This window comes from Drosophila montana, unplaced genomic scaffold, assembly GCF_035044405.1.
Source record: "Drosophila montana isolate Dmon_TW-CO22-7 unplaced genomic scaffold, ASM3504440v1 contig_2192_1, whole genome shotgun sequence".
NCBI classification, from domain to species: domain Eukaryota; kingdom Metazoa; phylum Arthropoda; class Insecta; order Diptera; family Drosophilidae; genus Drosophila; species Drosophila montana.
The window spans coordinates 1,008,945-1,027,708 of record NW_026997087.1 but is presented as its reverse complement, the minus strand read 5'-3'; the positions used below and the strand labels follow the sequence as shown (position 1 = coordinate 1,027,708).

At 41.1% G+C, this 18,764-nt stretch overlaps 1 protein-coding gene across 1 annotated transcript; it reads right to left on the bottom strand.

Moving 5' to 3' along the window:
- Positions 1-7,028: 7,028 nt before the first annotated feature.
- Positions 7,029-12,460, bottom strand: LOC135427663 (glycerophosphocholine phosphodiesterase GPCPD1). Its single transcript, XM_064681234.1, has 2 exons — positions 10,347-12,460; positions 7,029-7,134 (listed from the first exon to the last, which is right to left on the bottom strand). The coding sequence occupies exons 1-2, from the start codon at positions 12,458-12,460 to the stop codon at positions 7,029-7,031; spliced, it is 2,220 nt and encodes a 739-aa protein (XP_064537304.1).
- Positions 12,461-18,764: the final 6,304 nt, after the last annotated feature.

The window sequence follows — 18,764 nt, the reverse complement described above, 5'->3', positions numbered from 1 at the left end:
ATAATAGTAGCATGCTGGCTTTCTAGCTTAAGCATAGTTCTGTATTATCTACTTCCAAACTAAGCCCTACCCAACAGCCCCCCCCCCCCTCTCTCCCGCCCTGCCCCCCTTCCGCCCACTGTGCGCAACTTAATCACGCACAACACGCTGCTGTCGTCTTTTTGGGCTTCCGAGTCGAGACAATGCCCTTCAAATTTCTTTAAATAAACGTCTCATTATTAGCGCAAAATGTGACTGCCACGCCCACACACCAGCACACACACCCACACACCACACACACCCAGGCACACACACGTGCCAGTTTAGTTCCTCTTCTTGTTTTTTTTTCAACTTTTTTTGCTGTCCATTTCGTGTACCTGTTTTTCTTTCCAGATTTTTCACTGCCGACATGTGTCCAATCAGTGGCAACGTGCAGCCAAGCATGGCAAGACCCCAACCACAAATCCCTGCCCCCCCCCCCCCCCCCCCCTCCCCACACCTCCATCAAATCCCCACCCCTTGCCCTTTGGACAGTATGATTTTTGCAAAATTTGTAACATTTTATTTACACTAGAGGGACACACACAACTGATATAAAAAAAAAGAAAGACAAAGATAGGGAGGGGGAGGGGATAAAGTACGGGGTATGGCATAGCATGGCATGCTCTTATTTGTCCTGTGTCAACATGCCCCCTGCATATAAAGAAGCAACAGCAACAACAACAACTACAACAACAAGAAGAAGAGAAAAGTTCAATTTCAATGCTGATGAACTGATGTTTCTTTTGGTCGAGTTCGTATTTTTCTTTTCATGTTTATCTAGCGTTCAAAATTTATACAATTCCAAATGGGCTAGATAAATATTTGGCAAATGTCCCACACAGTGGCCACACACACACACACACAGACAATCTAGACCAGGCCCACTGAGGCATGCCAGCTAAGGTACAGTTGCCACAAAAAACTGGCACAAGTGAGAGAGGGAGTGCGAGAGAGAGAGAGAGAGAGGGAGGAAGAGAAAGCGAAGGTTGCCAAGGCAAATGAGCAGGAAGTTTGGGGATCGAAGCCCGATGAAGTTAAATCTTTTATTTGTATTTATAATTAAGTGTGAATAATCAGAAAAAATACATAGAAATATTTGCGATTTAACTGATTTAAAGGGAGATACACTAAAAAGAAAGTAAGAATATTTTCGGTACGGAGAAGATTTAATAACCTTGCAGACACTTGCCTTTTGCAGATATGTGAGAATAGTTTGATGAGAATATCTTGGAAAACGGAATATTTTGCCATAGGAAAACTAATTCTTGCACCGATTCTACCTGTAGAGCTTAAGAATATAGGATTGCCATCTTAACTAGACTTGGCTCATATACAAGCAGCATAGTTTAACTAGAAAATACCGGGTCAAGATTTGGCAAAGATATCTGGATAGACAAAAAAGTTTTTCATACAGAAACTTACTTTTCTACCGTTCATTTCTATGGCGACCATATGATATATGTGGTCCGATCCGGCCAGATCCTACATATATACTGCCTGCAACAAAAAGACGGACCTATGCAAAGTTTCAATATGTTAGCTTTAAGACTGACAGACTAGTTCGCATATGGACATGGCTATATCGACTCGTCTGTTGATGCTGATCTAGAATATATACATATAATTTATGGCGTTGGAGATGTCTCCTTATGTGCATCACACACTTCATGACAAATTTATAAATCTCTTTACGAGGATATATAAATAAAAATAACATATTGTCCTTTTTAATTCTCGATAAGCTGAATCCTGTCCTGTTAACTATTCCCAATCCTACATCAAGCTGATATCATATGTAGATAGGGGGTTATCAATAATTCAGATAGTCATTAAAAATACTCGGGAACAAAGCAAATTGGTTCTCGATCAGCGTTCAAATATGGGTGATGAGTATATTTTTAAATTTTAAATACATTTTCTACTGGGCTAAGCGTCATCAAGACTGAGCATGAAGTTTAGAGAGCGAAGCCCCATAAAAACGTTGTGCTGTTAAATAAAGTGCGAAATACTAAAAAAAATTATTAGTAAAAAAAAAACTATTAAAAAAAACTATTATTAGCCATAAAATGCTTAAGACAAGAATGAAAACAAGAACTTACGTACTTAAAAGAAGTCCAAGCCGTTCTCAATAAAAAAAGAATATTTCTTAAATTAAGTACTATATTAAGGAATCTAGTATTCACTATGATAGGTTCTTGAAAGAAGTTCTAGAAAATTTAAATTCCGTTCTTTATTTCTTAGTTCAAGCTGATTTTCCAGCTCGCAGTTACTATATACATTTTCCTCGAATGCAACTTTTTCGATTTATTAACCCGGGGAAGTTAGTCCGAAATCGAATCATTAACCCGCTCGAACCGCGTCCCCTTCTGGATCCATTAGCTCGTTCGAGCTATGTTGGACGATTTGTGCAATGCCAGCGCAGAGCATAAATGATGCGAAATTGGCTCCGGCTGCAAATATGATTGATGAAGTCATTTTGGGCGCCGCTTAGCACTTGTTTAACCCTTTTCTGTGAGGCGATGGCAACCCTGCAACCCCCTGCACGCCCCTTTTGTGTGGCTGCTTAAAGTTCATTAAGAAGTTTGGCACAACGGAAAATCCCCCAGCCCAAAAAGATGGCGTCGTGACATGGTGGAAACTCTCCAGGTTCATGGGGTTGGAAAGTTAGCTGAAAGCATTTCGCTGTTGCGTTCCCGGCTTCTCCCCCCCCCCCCTGGCCACGGTCTCCGGGCGGAGAAATAGAAGTTTGCAAAGTGCTCGAGACAGGTTAATGACCAAAAACAGTTTTGCATTCAAACGAGCCGAGGCTCGAGCTGGAGCTGAAGCCGGAGGCAGCTACAACCCTGCAGTCAAGGGCCAAGGGTTGTCATGACAAACGAAAATCGAATTTACAACATGCAATTGCCGTGCTGCGTTCGGAGGGTTGGTTTTGTCGGCCAAGGCGAGGATTAATTACGCGCTGCGCAGTTAATGAATGCGCTACCAAAAACCCACAGCTGGGGGTTGGGGTTGGGGTTGGGCCTCGGCGTATCGGCGATAAGGGGTTAATGTCTGCCATTGTTTGCGCTCAAATTACCAAGAAACTTTCTATCGACGAGCATGACAACAATTTTTTTGCAGGCGAAATTCATGCGGTTTTTGCAGTCTCTTAACTCTTTTGTGCCACCCCCGCCCATCCTACCCCCTCTTTTTCCTCTTTTCCTCTTTTCCTCTTTAATGCGTAACTTTTTCATTAACCCCACACCGCCGCCGCGTATGATGCGGCAGAGTTGAATGAAAATGGGAAAATGCGAATAATACTTGATTGATTTCATATTAATTTCTATGAAATTATGAATGTTTCGGTCAACGACAGTTGAAGCCAGTTAAATGTGCGCTTAGCACAATTATGATATATGGGCTGTATCCAAAAAGGGGTTAAGGGAAGTTTTCAGTGGGGAAACTCACATGTTTCTGGGGAAATTCACATGTATAAGGTATGAAATATTCCAGGAACTTGGACTTAGTTTAAAGAGACATCGAAATGAGCTACGATTTAGATTACGAAGTAAGCAAATAGATGTGCCTCTTCTTCTATATGCCATATATAAACCATATATGAGGTAACCTGTCTGACTTAACTCCGGCATTCATAGTCCGATCCTTATGAAATTTTCAGAGCTTAAATATGGCATACAAAAGTGTGCATACACCAAAGCCCAAGGCTCTGCCTTTACAATTGTTGGTTTTTCCAATTTCGGGGCTTGTGAAGGAATGTGTACCAAGAGTGAAATATATATATGAAAAAATCCAAGTAAGGTGCACATAGTCTCAATATTTTTCGAGTCTGACAGACAAATTCCAAAACTAGGCAGACTTCCGCGCATTGATAACATTCTGAACTGAAGTTAACCTCGCTTACCACCCCCTTCCCCGCCCCCTCTGCCCCTCTCCCCCACACTCACACACACGTACCACATAGATAACAATAATAACGAGTAGTCGAATAGGCTGAGCAAGCAGCTGGAGTGACATTTCTGCGTCTATAAATCCAATAAGAGTTATAATGCCTTGCAAATAACATAAATATCAATATGAAGGCACAATTTGAGGATGTTTTTTATTTGAGCGCTAGCCAAAAAGAATGGGCATTAAATTTTATTGATATAAATTTTATTTTAATGGTCAGCATTGCGGCGGGATAACATGAATGTCCTATTTAAAGGATTAACGCCTTGAATTATGAGCTGCCCGTTGGACAACGCGGCAGCCTCCAACACATAAAATATATCCCGTGAATTTGCTTTTTAAGTTAATTTTATTTTATGTGACTGCCTACAGAACGCGCTTCGTTTTTTTAATGGTGATTTATACCAAAGTTTTGGGCTAGAGTTTTTTATGTATACCCTGTAATCGAGAAATTGTTGAATTGGGGAGTTTTGGAAACATGTTTTTAGCGGTTTTTATAGTAAGAAGTGCAATAAATGATCTTCCTATAACTTTTATCCCATTAGCGCTCTCTCTGTTCCCATTGATCTCGGGCATTATAAGAGCTAGAGACTCCAAAATTCTTTTGTAGGGTCTCATATTCAAAACATATCCATTAAATAATCTATTTGCCAATTTCCTTCAATATTTTTTGTCTATTATTAACATATTTCAAATAATATTATTATCTTAGTATACCGAAATTTTCCTTACATTTAGAAGTGAATTTTGATAATTATTGAGGTTTAATCTATTTAATCTATTTGCCTTTTTCTTGGCATATTTTTTTTTGTCTAATATTAAAAAATTTTAAATAATATTATTATTATCGTACATTTAGACGAGAATTTTTGATAATTATTGAGGAACTTTCCAGCTCTTGCTACAGGTCAACTCCCAGTCGACTAAATCTTGCCCTTTACCGCCTAATTTTTTTTTGGGGACTTGGCGCTTTTTTATGGCACCCACACGCCCATCAAAATTGACAAATGGCCGGGTCCAGCGACTGGCTGAGGCCATTAACTAGAGTTGAACCGGCTAACGTGTTACATATTAATTGCACATTATTTATCGTGCGCATTACGAAAGGCTCGACAATAATTTTGGCCTCTATTCGATTTCGATTTCGATTTCAAACTAAATTAGACACGAGACGCGAATCAATTTCAAAGCTCATTAAATTTACACGCTACGCCGATTGCCGTCAGATCCCACGCCCACATCCCATCCCATCCCATCCCATTCCAATCCAAGCCCAACTAGTTAGTAAATAGTTAAGTCCTAAATCTCAAGAGCAGTCGCCAGACACACGACTCTAGTGGGGCTTCTTTCGGTACAATTGCAGTGCGCACATCATATTGATATCCGTGCATCAACTGGTCCGAGGGTTAAGGTCGTGCCAATAATCATAAGTAACAAAATTTGTTGTCGCCTTTCATGCACTTTCTTAGGGTTGCGCTACAAACAGTTGAGCATTCGGGTTCCTATGTTAATGTTGGAAACCATTTAAATATAATTTAGGTTATTTGACCACAAGTGTTTTACTTTAATTCAATTCAAGCAGATCATAAAGAAATCAGAAACGTTTAATTATATAACACGAAGATACAACGTACATACTATGAAATTGCCAAGAAGATACGGCACGGATGTCAAGCAGATAACACACAGATATCAGGTGGATACAATACGGATACCAGATGGATAACAGGCAGATACCACATAGATACTACGTAGATACCACGTAGATACCAAATAGATGCCACGAAAATACCACATATATATCACCTAGATATCCAGTATCTGATATCAGGGTACCACATAGTGTATACTGCGTATACACCATTATATATACCCAGCAGATATCACATGGATACCAGAAAGATACCATGTTACATAGCTACTACTTAGATACCAAATAGAAGCAAGTTAGATGCTCTGAAGCTGTCACGAAGATACCACATAGATATCAGGAAGATACCACAAAGCTACAAAATATTTAAAAAATATACCATGCAGATAATTACCATATACCGCATGGATATAACATGGATACCAGGAAGATGCTAGGAAGAGACAACAAAGATACCACATAGTTGCCACATATATACCACCTACTTGCCACGAAGATAATACGAAGGTGTCACTCACATACCACGTAGATTCCACATATATACCATGTATATAACATATGGATACCGCGTAGATATCACTTGGATACCAGGAAGATACCATGCAGATACCAAAAAGATACCACATATATAACATATTAGATATCATGTAGGTCCCAGGACGATACCCTGTAGATACCATGAAGATGCCATGAAGATGCCATGAAGATACCAGGAAGATACCACAAAGAACCCTCATATATACCACGTAGATATAATGTAGATGCCAGGAAGATGCCGAGAACAAAGCCAGACTAAATTCCGTTAAAAGCTTGATATAAACTGAAGTATAGTATATAATATACAAGATAAATTTGTGATGTTATATTTATAAAATCACGACATCTGCATAAATTGGTTATACTTCCCATAGCTTTTCCTATTGATAGATCCTTTTACAGCCGAGATCTTTTTAACGAGTAGCGCATGCAATAATCACTTTAACTGCGACGAATAAAACAGTTCGTTCTTCCTTTTGACAGCTCACGCCTGTACAACATATTTTTATCTATGGCCAGCACAAAAATCTATTAGACTCAGGCAGAGCCCCCTTGCTCCCCTCCCCTCCGCCCCCTCACATCCCCTCGCAATGCATGCTCCATGTGGTTGGTCCTGTTGATGTCCTTGCACGTCGCCTGCATTTCTAAGTTTGCACATTTGTTGCCCTTTTTCTCTCGTGTACTTTCCCAGCTCTTCTACATAATCACAATTAATATTCAAGCAACCTTTCTGCGCAGTGTCGAAAATAGATGCCTCGGCCCCTGTCCCTTCCCCCTTTCCCCTGTCCCCTGCCCAACTCAGCTGTCCCTCAGGTCCCCCGAGTAGCCACTTGGTCTTCACGCCCGCCTTTTGATGGGGTGCGAATTGGGTTCAGGGTGCGATGCGATGCTGATGCTGATGCTGATGCTGCTTATCCTGAATATCCTGAATGTCCTGAATGTCCAGAGTCTGACGAGTCCAGTGTTCAGTGTCCAATCTTTTGGGGTGGAAGGGCTACAGTCGCATTAAGTGTAGACATTATTCATTTTTGATGATGAATTTCCATGTCTCACATGTCTAGGGTTTTTTTTCCCTGCCCCCCGACTCCTCTCACTTTGCGTGTGTATATGTGTGTGTGTGTGTGTGTGTGTGTGTGTGTGTGTCCAGTAATAAGTAATAAGTGCAGAGTTGAGCAAAGAAAATCGAAGGCGAGGGCTTCGAGGGGTTGGCACATGGAAGAAAAACTTTTAGTTCTTTTGCTGTTTGGCATACAAATGAGTTAAAGTTACCATGTGAAGCCATGGAATAGTTACAGTGTTGCCAACCCCTCCGCCTGCCTTGGCCTGGGTTGCCAACCGAAGTGAAGTGAAAATGAATGCCTGTGGAATGAGGAAGACGAAGGGGGAGGGGAAGGGGGCAGCATCATGTTGAAGAGATTAGGTAAATTTTGGAATATATTGTATATAAATGCTTGAAGGCAAGAGAATTTGATAGAAAATGTAGAAAATTCCAATTGGACTTGAAAATTTGCCTCGCTCCTTTACTAACTATCAATTTTAAATGTTAACAGAGTGTGTAAGAACTATTTTCTGTTAACGGACTAACTAAAATATCTGAATATTGATAAGGTTCATTCATTACATCAGCTTAGTATTAATATTTCGGGTTCAAATCGCAAATCAGAATGTTTCAATAGAAGTCCTTACTAAATAAGTATCTATCTTTTAATATGTTTGTTTTTCTACAATCGAATAGAATTTCATTTTTTTTATAAAATATTTTAAAATATATTTATATATTCAAAATAATTTGTTTCTTTAATAGAGAATTTTTAAAATTTTATTAAAAAATGAAAGAGAACACAAAATGGAGATTTACGAAAAGTTTTCACTTTCTTGTTAAACAAGTTTTGCTTAAATATCAAAATAAGCAAACATTTCATAACATTGAAATTATGTACGATTTATAAGCTATGCACAAAAAAAGAACAAAAAAAAATAACAAACAAACAAGAAACACAGCAAATCCCAAGTTGGCAATTGTATTTGGATTTGTGTTCTGAAATGTTTTTGTAATACCCGAAACAAGTTCTTAGCCTCCGGGCAGAGTCCTTCGTATAAATCTCGTGGCTCAGAGCGGAATTTGTAAATGCGAAATGGGAAATGTTTATTTTTATGCGTTTTCAATGTCGATTTCGAGCTGGGGAAAGAGGGACAAAGCCCATGAATAGAAAGCAATTTCCATTTCGAGAAGAGAAAAAAAACACAAACACAAAAAACAACGAGACAAATCCCCAAAAGCGATTCGACCAGAGAAATTATACCCATAGGACTTAGCAAGGGGAGAGGGGGGTCTGGGGGGAAACTGTTGCTTGAGATGGAAATGGCCAAAGACAAAACGGAAAATTGGCAATGGAAAGTGCAAGCGAAAGACAACAACAACAACAACAAATCGCAGCCAAAAGAGTTTTTTCTCGGCTTGTTTTTTGGGCACATTTGTGTGCTCGTTAAAAGGCAGGGGTGTACCTAAAAGGGGGGCAAGTAAGGGGGGTGCGAGGGGAAAGGGGAGGTGAGGTAGGCAACGAACACTTTCTTACGTGCCGTCCGGCCATATTTTAGAAACTAATGTGACATTTCGATTATTCGATTGGATTTAATGTGTTTTATGAGTTTTACACGTTCCACTGTGCGTGCGAGTGTGCGTGTGTGTGTGTGTACGTGTGTGTGTGTGTGTGTGTCTAGTGTTGACAACGATGATGCCAGAGGGGATGATGTGAGGTTAGGTTGATACACTGATAAATGCAAGGGGCGTGCCCCATGCTCAAGTACTTAATTGTAATTAATTGCAAATGGGAAAAAACTACGGAAAAAAACTGGAAAAATAAACAAAGAGAAATTTGATGAATATCAAGATAAACTGCAAAATCTATGCAAACTTAAGAGCCTAAATTTCTTCTTATATTCCCTAAACTAAAGAATGAAGTTCAGGGTTCGAGCCACAGGTACGCTCTTAAAAAGATAATTTGCTTATCTGGGTAACTGGGAACTCCGAAAAGAAAGGTTACTGGTTCAACTTTAAGCTCGAATCAAGGTACTGCCTTAAGATTCGGGTCGTACACCTCCTTCAAATATGGTTAGATAACTCCCTTTTTTATGGCCCAAGTTATTCATGCATCGGGGCTTAGTTCGTCTCAAATATTTTGATATATATTGTTTAAACCTATTTGTTGTCAACATGAACGTTAAAAGTTAATTTTAAAAATTGTAAGAAACAGTGCTGCCACCTTGCAGAACAGTCAACATATGGCCACCCCAACATAGGTTCCTTTGGGCATTTCATTGCCACACTTTTCCACAATTTATGCTAACTTCTTGTCAACCTAACTGGTTAACTAATCAATTTTGAACACAGTGCTGCCACTCTGATAAAAACTCAACATATGGCAACAACAACAGAACTTCCTTTGAGCTTGGAGTTGCCACACTTAAATGCTTAATAAATTAATTGAGAAAATTGAAGAAATAGTGTGGCCACCTTGCGGACAACTCCAAATATGGCAACACAAAACAGCTTTTGGCATAACGTTGCCACATTCGTTCACAGATTAAGCTAACTTGTTGTCAACCCTGATGCTAAACAAATAATCTTAGAAATTTTAAGAAACAGTGCTGCCACCTTACGGAACATCCACATAAGTTCCTTTGGGCATGGCGTTGCCACACATGACCACAATTTAAGCTAACTTGTAAATCCGAATGCCAAATAAATAATTTATGGAAAGAGCGCTGCCACCTTGTGGAACACTTGACATATGGCAACACCCACAAAGCTGCCCTTTGGCATGGCGTTGCCAGATGCGCTCCCAGCTTAAGCTAACTGGTTGTCAACTTGAATGCCAATTAGTTTAAGAACCAGGGTTTCAACCTTACAGAACAGCAACTTAGCTTCCCTTTGACATGGCGTTGCCAGATGCGCCCATAATTTAAAGCAAAGTTCGAAGAACTTAGACTTAAAATAATTTTACTTTCACTTCTAGTTGAAACAATTTGCGCTTTCTATAAAATCGAGTTGTCAAATGGAAGTCGGTTTTGTCCTTTCAAAATATAACAATGCTTGATTGGAATCGAATCCGATTTCGAATCCTATCTTGCACACTTGATAGTTCGCTCGCTTTCGAGCAAATTGCGAATATGATTTCGCGTTACCAACGAATCGATAAAGTAGATAAAGCCGAGCATCTCCTCCCCGGCCTGATCCCGCTGATCGATGCGATCGTAGGTGACGCCGACGCAGCCGTACCGCTTCATCTTGTCCCGGTAGAGCAGATCCGAGTTGGCCGTGCCCCAGGTGATCGACTGCATGCGCAGATCCCGGATGAGGCCGAGGATCAGAGGCTGTGTCAGCAGCGTGTTCGTATGGAGGCTCAGGCCGAAGAACTCCATGATGTAGGCGAGAAAGGCGCCGTACTCGAGACGGTTGACGCGCTGATCCAGGAACTGGATGGGCTGCTCGGGATCGACAAGCAGCAGCGTGACGGGATAATGGTTCTGCTTGTAGCGTATCATGATGCAGATGTCCGCATCGAAGCTGGCGAAGACAATGCGCCGTTTGCCAGCCAGACGGAAGACGACCTCGAGCACGGTGTCCACGTAGAAGTTGCGATCAAAGCATGGCCTCGAGCTCTGCCCCTCCCAGCGCCTTTTGCTGTCCTGCTGCGGCCACTTGAGCTCGACGATAACGCCGAGATGTTCGGGCAGCTCGCCCACCTCCGGATCGAAGACATCGCTGAGCAGCGGAAAGGGCAGCTGCGACTGTAGATGCCGTTCGCAGTCGCCGGAGCAGCCGCTGTCCGACGCATAACGCAGCGGTTGGGCCAGACGCAGTTCGTCATAGTTGAAGCATTGCAGCGGCACGACAATGTGCTCGCCCCGCTTGGCCCCGCCCATCGACAGCAGCCGGAGGCGGCTGAGCTGTTCGTGCGGAAAGACGAGGACGTCGTGCTCTGCCGAGACCTTATCGACGCCCCAAGCGGAGCCGAGGGCGAATCTCAACACAAAGTCGTGATAGACCACGACCTGGGCGTCCCGGGTCAGATGCACATCCAGCTCAATCATGTCCGCGTGATGTAGAGCGGCACGTCTAAAGCCGTACAGCGTATTCTCGCGGTGCAGATTCTCGCCGAGGCGATAGGTCGTGCCCGTGCCCCGATGCCCGATGTCCATGGCGAGGTGCTCCTCGCGCCAGAAGCGCTCGTAGGTTACGCTCAGATCGCAGCTGATGGACTCGAGCGGACGTATTATCAAATACGTGAGATTCATTTCGATCAGCGGCCGATGCGTCGACGCGCAGCTGATCTTGACGCGCACCTGACCCTCGGAGCCGACGAGCTGTTCCGGCTGTATAAAGCCGTAGCCATAATGATACGGCGGCTCGTCCAGGGCGCACTTGTAGGCAAATGTGTACAAATCCAGCCGGATGATCGTCTCCCGGGGATGCCGCAGCGAGCAGTGGAAGAGCTGCAGATCCGCCGGGCCGCAGCAGGCTCCGGCGAACGGCTGATAGCGCAGCTTGCACGAATGCCGCAAATTGGCCACCTCCGTGTACGCCAGCTGCATGTCCAGCCGGGTCGGAATCGTGGTACGGCGCCGCATCACGGACGCCGTCGTCAGACGCAACGAGTCGAGACGCCGCACGTTGCAGTCGGGCGGCTCCGTCTCGTACATGGGCTGCATATAGACGTAGATGAGGCGCGGCGTCTGCTTCAGCCAGACGAAGGGCGCATTGAAGATCTTGAACTGGACAAAGGTCTCCGTTGTGGCCCAGCCGCGATCCACTTTCAGCTCGGGTGCGCCGCCGTGTGGTCCGTGCTCCATGCCAAAGTGTTCGCATCGCTTCAGCATATTGTGGCAGCTGCGTATCGCGCGCGGCTGCGGCATCACCTCCCAGAAACGGATGAGCACATCGTCCAGCAGCGGATCGTAGCCAACGATGCAGTATCGATACTCGATATCCTTGTTCCTCGGTATTCGCACCCTCGCCTCGAATTTGCGGCAGCTGCACTGTCCGGTGCAGGTGCAATTCGCCGGATCCATGATATACACCTGCTTCGGATCCCAGTTGCCCAGCTCGTCGCAATTGCCGCTTATCGCCAGATGCTCGTTGCCCTGCAGCGGCATCTTGATCCGCACACAAAACGGCCAATCCGTATAGACGATCTCCTTGACCAGCTTTTCCGCCTCCTCGTCGCCGGCCGCCTTCCCAGCCAAATCCTCCGGCGGCGGCTGGCACTCCTCGCGCTCGTTCGCAAAGAACCAGCGATGCATTCTTCTCTCTCTCACTCTCGCTTCTCTCTATATTCTCAAATTCTCAAGTTCTCAAATTCTCTATTAAAAAAAAAAACCTAAATTTAATGCAAGAACTTTACAGCAACTTTTCACATCGATTCCTATGTTTATTTTATTTTTATACCCTAAACACATTGAAAGTGGTTAAAAAGGGTATAATGTATTTCTGCAAATGTATGTAACAGGCAGAAGGAAGCATCTCCGATCCCAAAAAGTATATATTTTTATCTAAAATTTAATGAAGTTCAGGATTCGAGTCCCCGAGAAGATGATAGTCAGTAGAAGACTTTACTTATGTAGCTTTGCCTTTTTATACCCTTGCAGAGGGTATTATAATTTTGTCGTGAAATGTGTAACGCATAGAAGGAGACATCTCCGACCCCATAAAGTATATATATTCTTGATCAGTATCAACAGCCGAGTTGATATAGCCATGTCCGTCTGTCCGTCTGTCCGTCTGTCCGTCTGTCTGTTTCTATGCGAACTAGTCTCTCAGTTTTAAAGCTATCTTTATGAAACTTTGCAGAATTCCCTCTTTCTGTTGCACGCAGCTCATATGTCAAAACCAGCTGGATCGGACCACTATATCATATAGCTGCCATAGGAACGATCGGTCGAAAAGTAGGTTTCTTGTATGAAAAACATTTTTGTTTATAAAGTTATCTTGACTAAACTTTGTATTTATTAGTTTTATTACGCTCCCCATATATATGCAAAATCCTATTAAGATCGGGCAACTATATCATATAGCTGCCATAGGAACGATCGGTCGAAAATTAAGTTTTTGTATGGAACATTTTTATGTTTTTCAAGATATCTTGACCAAACTCGGTATTTATTAGTTTTACTAGGCTCCCCATATATATGCAAAATCCTATTAAGATCGGACCACTATATCATATAGCTGCCATAGGAAAGATCGGTCGAAAATTAAGTTTTTGTATAGAAAATTTTTATGTGTTTCAAGATATCTTAACCAAACTCGGTATTTATTAGTTTTACTACGGTCCCCATATATATGCAAAATTCTATTAAGATCGGACAACTATATCATATAGCTGCCATAGGAACGATCAGTCGAAAATTATGCTGTTGTATGGAATTTTTTTGTTTTTCAAGATATCTTGACCAAACTCGGCATTTATTAGTTTTACTATGCTCCCTCCACTTATGCAAAATCTTATTCACATCGGGCAACTAATATCATATAGCTGCCATAGGAACGATCGGTCGAAAATTAAGTTGTTGTATGGAAACCTGTTTTGTTTTTCAAGATATCTTAACCATACTCGGCATTAACTATTTTCCCTGTGCTTCTTAGATACGGGCAAAGCACTATGAGCATTTTGAAAAGGTTGGGTCTGCAAGGGTATTAAATCTTCGGTGTGCCGAAGATAGCACTTCTTTCTCGTTATATATTATTTTAATTCATTATACCCTCATAAGGCTATACCCTTGCAGAGGGTATTATAATTTTGTCGTGAAATGTGTAACGCATAGAAGGAGACATCTCCGACCCCATAAAGTATATATATTCTTCATCAGTATCTTATCAGTATCAATAGCCGAGTCGATATAGCCATGTCCGTCTGTCCGTCTGTCTGTTCCTATGCGAACTAGTCTCTCAGTCTTAAAGCTATCTTGATGAAACTTTGCAGAAGTACCGCTTTCTGTTGCACGCAGTACATATGTCAAAACCAGCTGGATCGGGCCACTATATCATATAGCTGCCATAGGAATAATCGGTCAAAAAGTAGGTTCTTGTATGAAAAACTTTTATGTTTATAAAGACATATTGATCAAACTCGGCATTTATTAGTTTTACTATGCTTTTCATATATATGCAAAATCCTATTAAGATCGGACCACAATATCATAGAGCTGCCATAGGAACGATCGGTCGAAAATTAAGTAGTTGTATAGAAAACTTTTTTGTTTATAAAGATATCTTGATCAAACTCGGCATTTATTAGTTTTTCTATGCTCCCCATATATATGCAAAATCCTATTAAGATCGGACAACTATATCATATAGCTGCCATAGGAATGATCGGTCAAAAAGTAGGTTCTTGTATGAAAAACTTTTTTGTTTATAAAGATAAATTTGATTAAACTCAACATTTATTAGTTTTATTAAGCTCCCCATATATATGCAAAATTCTATTAAGATCGGGCAACTATATCATATAGCTGCCATAGGAACGATCGGTCGAAAATTAAGTTGTTGTATGGAAAACTGTTTTTTGTTTTCAAGACATTTTAACCATACTCGGCATTAACTATTTTCCCTGTGCTTCTTAGGTACGGGCGAATCACTATGAGCATTATAAAAAAGGGTTGGGTCTGCAAGGGTATTAAATATTCGGCGTGCCGAAGATAGCCCTTCTTTCTCGTTTTGATTTGAAACTAGTTTGAACTGCATGGGACATAGAAAGAGCTACGTCCAAAATTTCAAGTTTTTACACCCAATAGTTTTCGAGATTGAAGCGTTTATCGATTCGACTCAACCTTAGAAAACCCTGTATACCCATTATTAACAATTACAGGGTATATGAAAAGTGTTTGCCGTGTAGAGCATGTAACTTTCCAGCCGCTGATTGGCAAATTGTGCTGCATATCAAGTATTTAAGGATGTCTTTTCTTCTGCTTCTTGGTAATTGTTCCCCGCGGCGCAGTTGAGGCCAACAATTCCAATTCGATTTTCAGTTCGTTACTTTTCATAATTCCCATTGTATCAGCATGTTTTCCGTTTTTTTTTTCCCAAAAATCCCTCGCACCTTATAAATGGAAAACTGGAGGGGAGAGAGGGTGCAGGGGGTGGGTTGGGGCAGCTCTGCTTCCGGGCCAAATCTAATTGGACCCGTGTCGTTTTATGTTTGACATTTTGCCCCCCGAAAAAAAAGCGAAAAAAAGAAAAACCTTCAGAAAATTCTATTTAAATTGTTGAAATCCGCTTAGGTTGGGCCTTTGCCATTTTTGATCCCCGGACTCGAATTGGCTCGCAGCCGCTTTTGGCCACGTTTCGTGTCGAATTTCGAACAGTTCGCAAATCGAATTGTTCAGTTTGGAATTTTTATATTTCTTCCTCTTGTTAAGCCTAAAAGCTACTTAAATCGATGGAAAATTTAGGGGTCGCTTTTGAAGCTTTTTTAAGTAGGAATTAAGTCCGGCATATACCCTGTAATATTTATTATTCTATGCTTAAGGTATATCGGGAACTAAATATGAGAAAAGGTTTTTCTTTATTATTATCTTTCCTGCAAAACTAAAACGTTAAATAACAGAAAGGGATGGATGTATATCCTTATAGAGGGTATCATAATTTGTTCATCAAATGTGTAATGCATAGACGTAGAGTTCTCTGACCTTATAAGGTTTATATATTCTTAATCTAAAGATGAATCCATAGAACCGTGTTCTAACTATCCAACCAACTTCCTACTAACTATGTAAACTAGCTTTGCTCTGATTCGATCTTAATATAACTTGGAAAACATAACTAACAAGCAATCTGCCGGATCGGGCCACTATATCTTATAGCTTTCATAGGAACAATCTGTCGAAAAGTAGGTTCTTATATGAAAAACTCTTTTGTTTTTCAAAATATCTTGACCAATCTTGAAACATACTAGTTTTATGATCCACCTTACATATAAGATAAATCTTAGCATTATCAGACAACTCTATCTTATAGCTACCATATAATTAACTGATCTAAAATTAAGTTCTTGTTTGAACAACTTTATTGTTTATCAAGATATCTTGACCAAACTTGGTATATACTCGTTTTATGCTACTTCTCATATAGGATCTAAATCTTATCAATATCGGACTACTATATCACATAGCTGCCATAGGAAAGATCGGTCAAAGAGTAGATTTTTATGAAAAACTTTTTAGTTTTTCAGGATATCTTGACCAAACTGAGCATTTAATAGTTTCACTATGCTCTCCACATATATTCAAAATCTTATCAACATCGGACCACTATACCATATAGCTGTCATAGGAACAATCGGAAAAACTTTCTTGTTTCTTAAGAATTCTTGATCAAACTTGGTGTATACTAAGTCTAAGATGATCTTCACATATAAGACAAGTCATATCAGTATCGGAATACCATATTCGGTCGAAAATTAGGTTTTATGTTAAATTTGTCTGGTTTTTCGAGGCATCTTCACAAAATTCAGCAATTTCGAGCTTCACAATTCTGGTCGGATATGTGCCTAGCCGTAAGCCACATAACTGTCAGGGTATTTAATATTCGGCATGAATTACTTTCCTATATAAATATGCCTGAAAACTACTTTTCCATCACGTTACGTCTGCAAACACTGGCCAGTTACTTTATTATTTTTACCAAAGTTTAAGTTTAACTAAAGTATTTTCCAAGAATCCAGCCTGGGAAAACTTTTGGGACTTTTTTTTTTGTTTTTGTTTATCTTTGTGTGGCCAGAAATTGTCCATATTCAATGGATTTGCCACCAAAATCGATAATATGCAAATATTACAAGGGAGAACTCAACACTCACACACACTCACACACACACAGACACACGCACACACACACACAGACACACTCGTGTTGTATCCAAAGCAGCGCATAAAACAAACAAACGCTTCAAGTCCTCAATCCCAATTCCTCCCACGCACACACACGCACACACACACACTCTCACACACTCGCACACACACATAAAGAAAATAACTAAATACGCATTAGCATCCTGTCGGATTTGCCTTTATTATTGCTGCTGCGGCGACGACCCAACGACGCGTGCTAAGAAGAAGAAGAAGCAGCAGCAGCCGCAGCCGCAGCGCTAGTTGCACGCGCTTCGTGTGGCAAACAGAGCTTAAGCACTGCACAGTGGTGCAAGAGTGTTGAGCACATATCGAAATTAAGTTTCAATTATAGATTTACTAGATTATAGATGGCAATTTTTGTGCTTAAGATTTGAAGTATAACTTCTTTCACTTTTTTTCCGCCCGTGAAAAATGAGAACTTACCGTAATATCATGAATCTATTTAAAAATATGTTTAAATTGCATCGAACAAAGCACCAACGCTTTCCACCTCTGTTAATCTTCTATATAAAACATATATGTATGTAACATATATTTTTCAATTATTTTATTTATCTACAATTTTTATTGATAGTAATTTGTAATACCTTGAATTGATATATTTTAAAATTTAACATATATTTTTTTAAAATTTTTTAAAATTATTTTTTTTTATTTTTGAACATTATTTTATATTTTGTTATTTCGTTATACATTTCTTCCATAATAATTTTAATTATTTATTTTTATGCAATTTTATTACATTTAACATTTTGCTTAGCTTAACAATTGACATTGAACCACGGTGCATGGGCAAAGTTTTAGTGTTCCAAATTGGGGGAAAGGGCAACAAATTTCAGCGAATGTATGCAGAGTGTGACCGAAAGCATTATTTATGGAGAATGTGGGCACACACATACGCACACATACGTATACACACACGGACACACACACACGCAAAGGATATAAAAGCAATAAGGACATTCATCTTCATAATTATGGGCCAGCGGAGAGTTGAGGGGGAGAGAAAAAGTGGAGAAATTCAAATGCAAAGAGAAAGTTTTGCATACGTCTGTCGTCGAGTGTGTGTGTGTGTGGGTGGGTGTAGGTGCATGTGTGAGTGTGTGTATATGTGTGTGGGGGTGTGTGTGTGTGTGTGTGTGTGTGCCTGTCGGGCAGCCCCTGGCTGTGGGATTTTATGGAAATGACAGTTAAGCTCAGGCCAAACTGGACGCTGCTCACACTAATGAATGCCGTGCGTGCCTGTGTGCGTGTGTGTGTGTGTGTGTGTGTGTTGCGTACCGGCGTCGAAATGCAATCAAATGGAAATTGTTAAAGAAAGCAAAAATGCGAAACAGGCAACGGGCAACCAACAACACGCTCCGCTGCGTTCGAGCAGGGATGCGAATTTGCCGCAAGGGGAGGAGGGGGGTGGGGGGTGGTTGCTTAGCGGAGTGAGGGGGGTGCACTACGCCGGACTTTGCACTAATTACGCAGAAAACATGTCCGGCACGACGCGAGCCGCGAGCCGTTAGCCTGGAGGCAGGCCTTGTCCTGCCCTGCCCCGTTTTTTTTTTTTGGGCAGGTTTTGGCCAACATTTTAGCTTGGCTGCAATTTAAATGCGACTTTGTTGCGGGGGTCGGCGGCGGGGGCGGTTGCGGGTGTCTGCAGCAGTTCAAAGGCCATTATTAGATGGGCTTAATTCTAATCCAAAACACG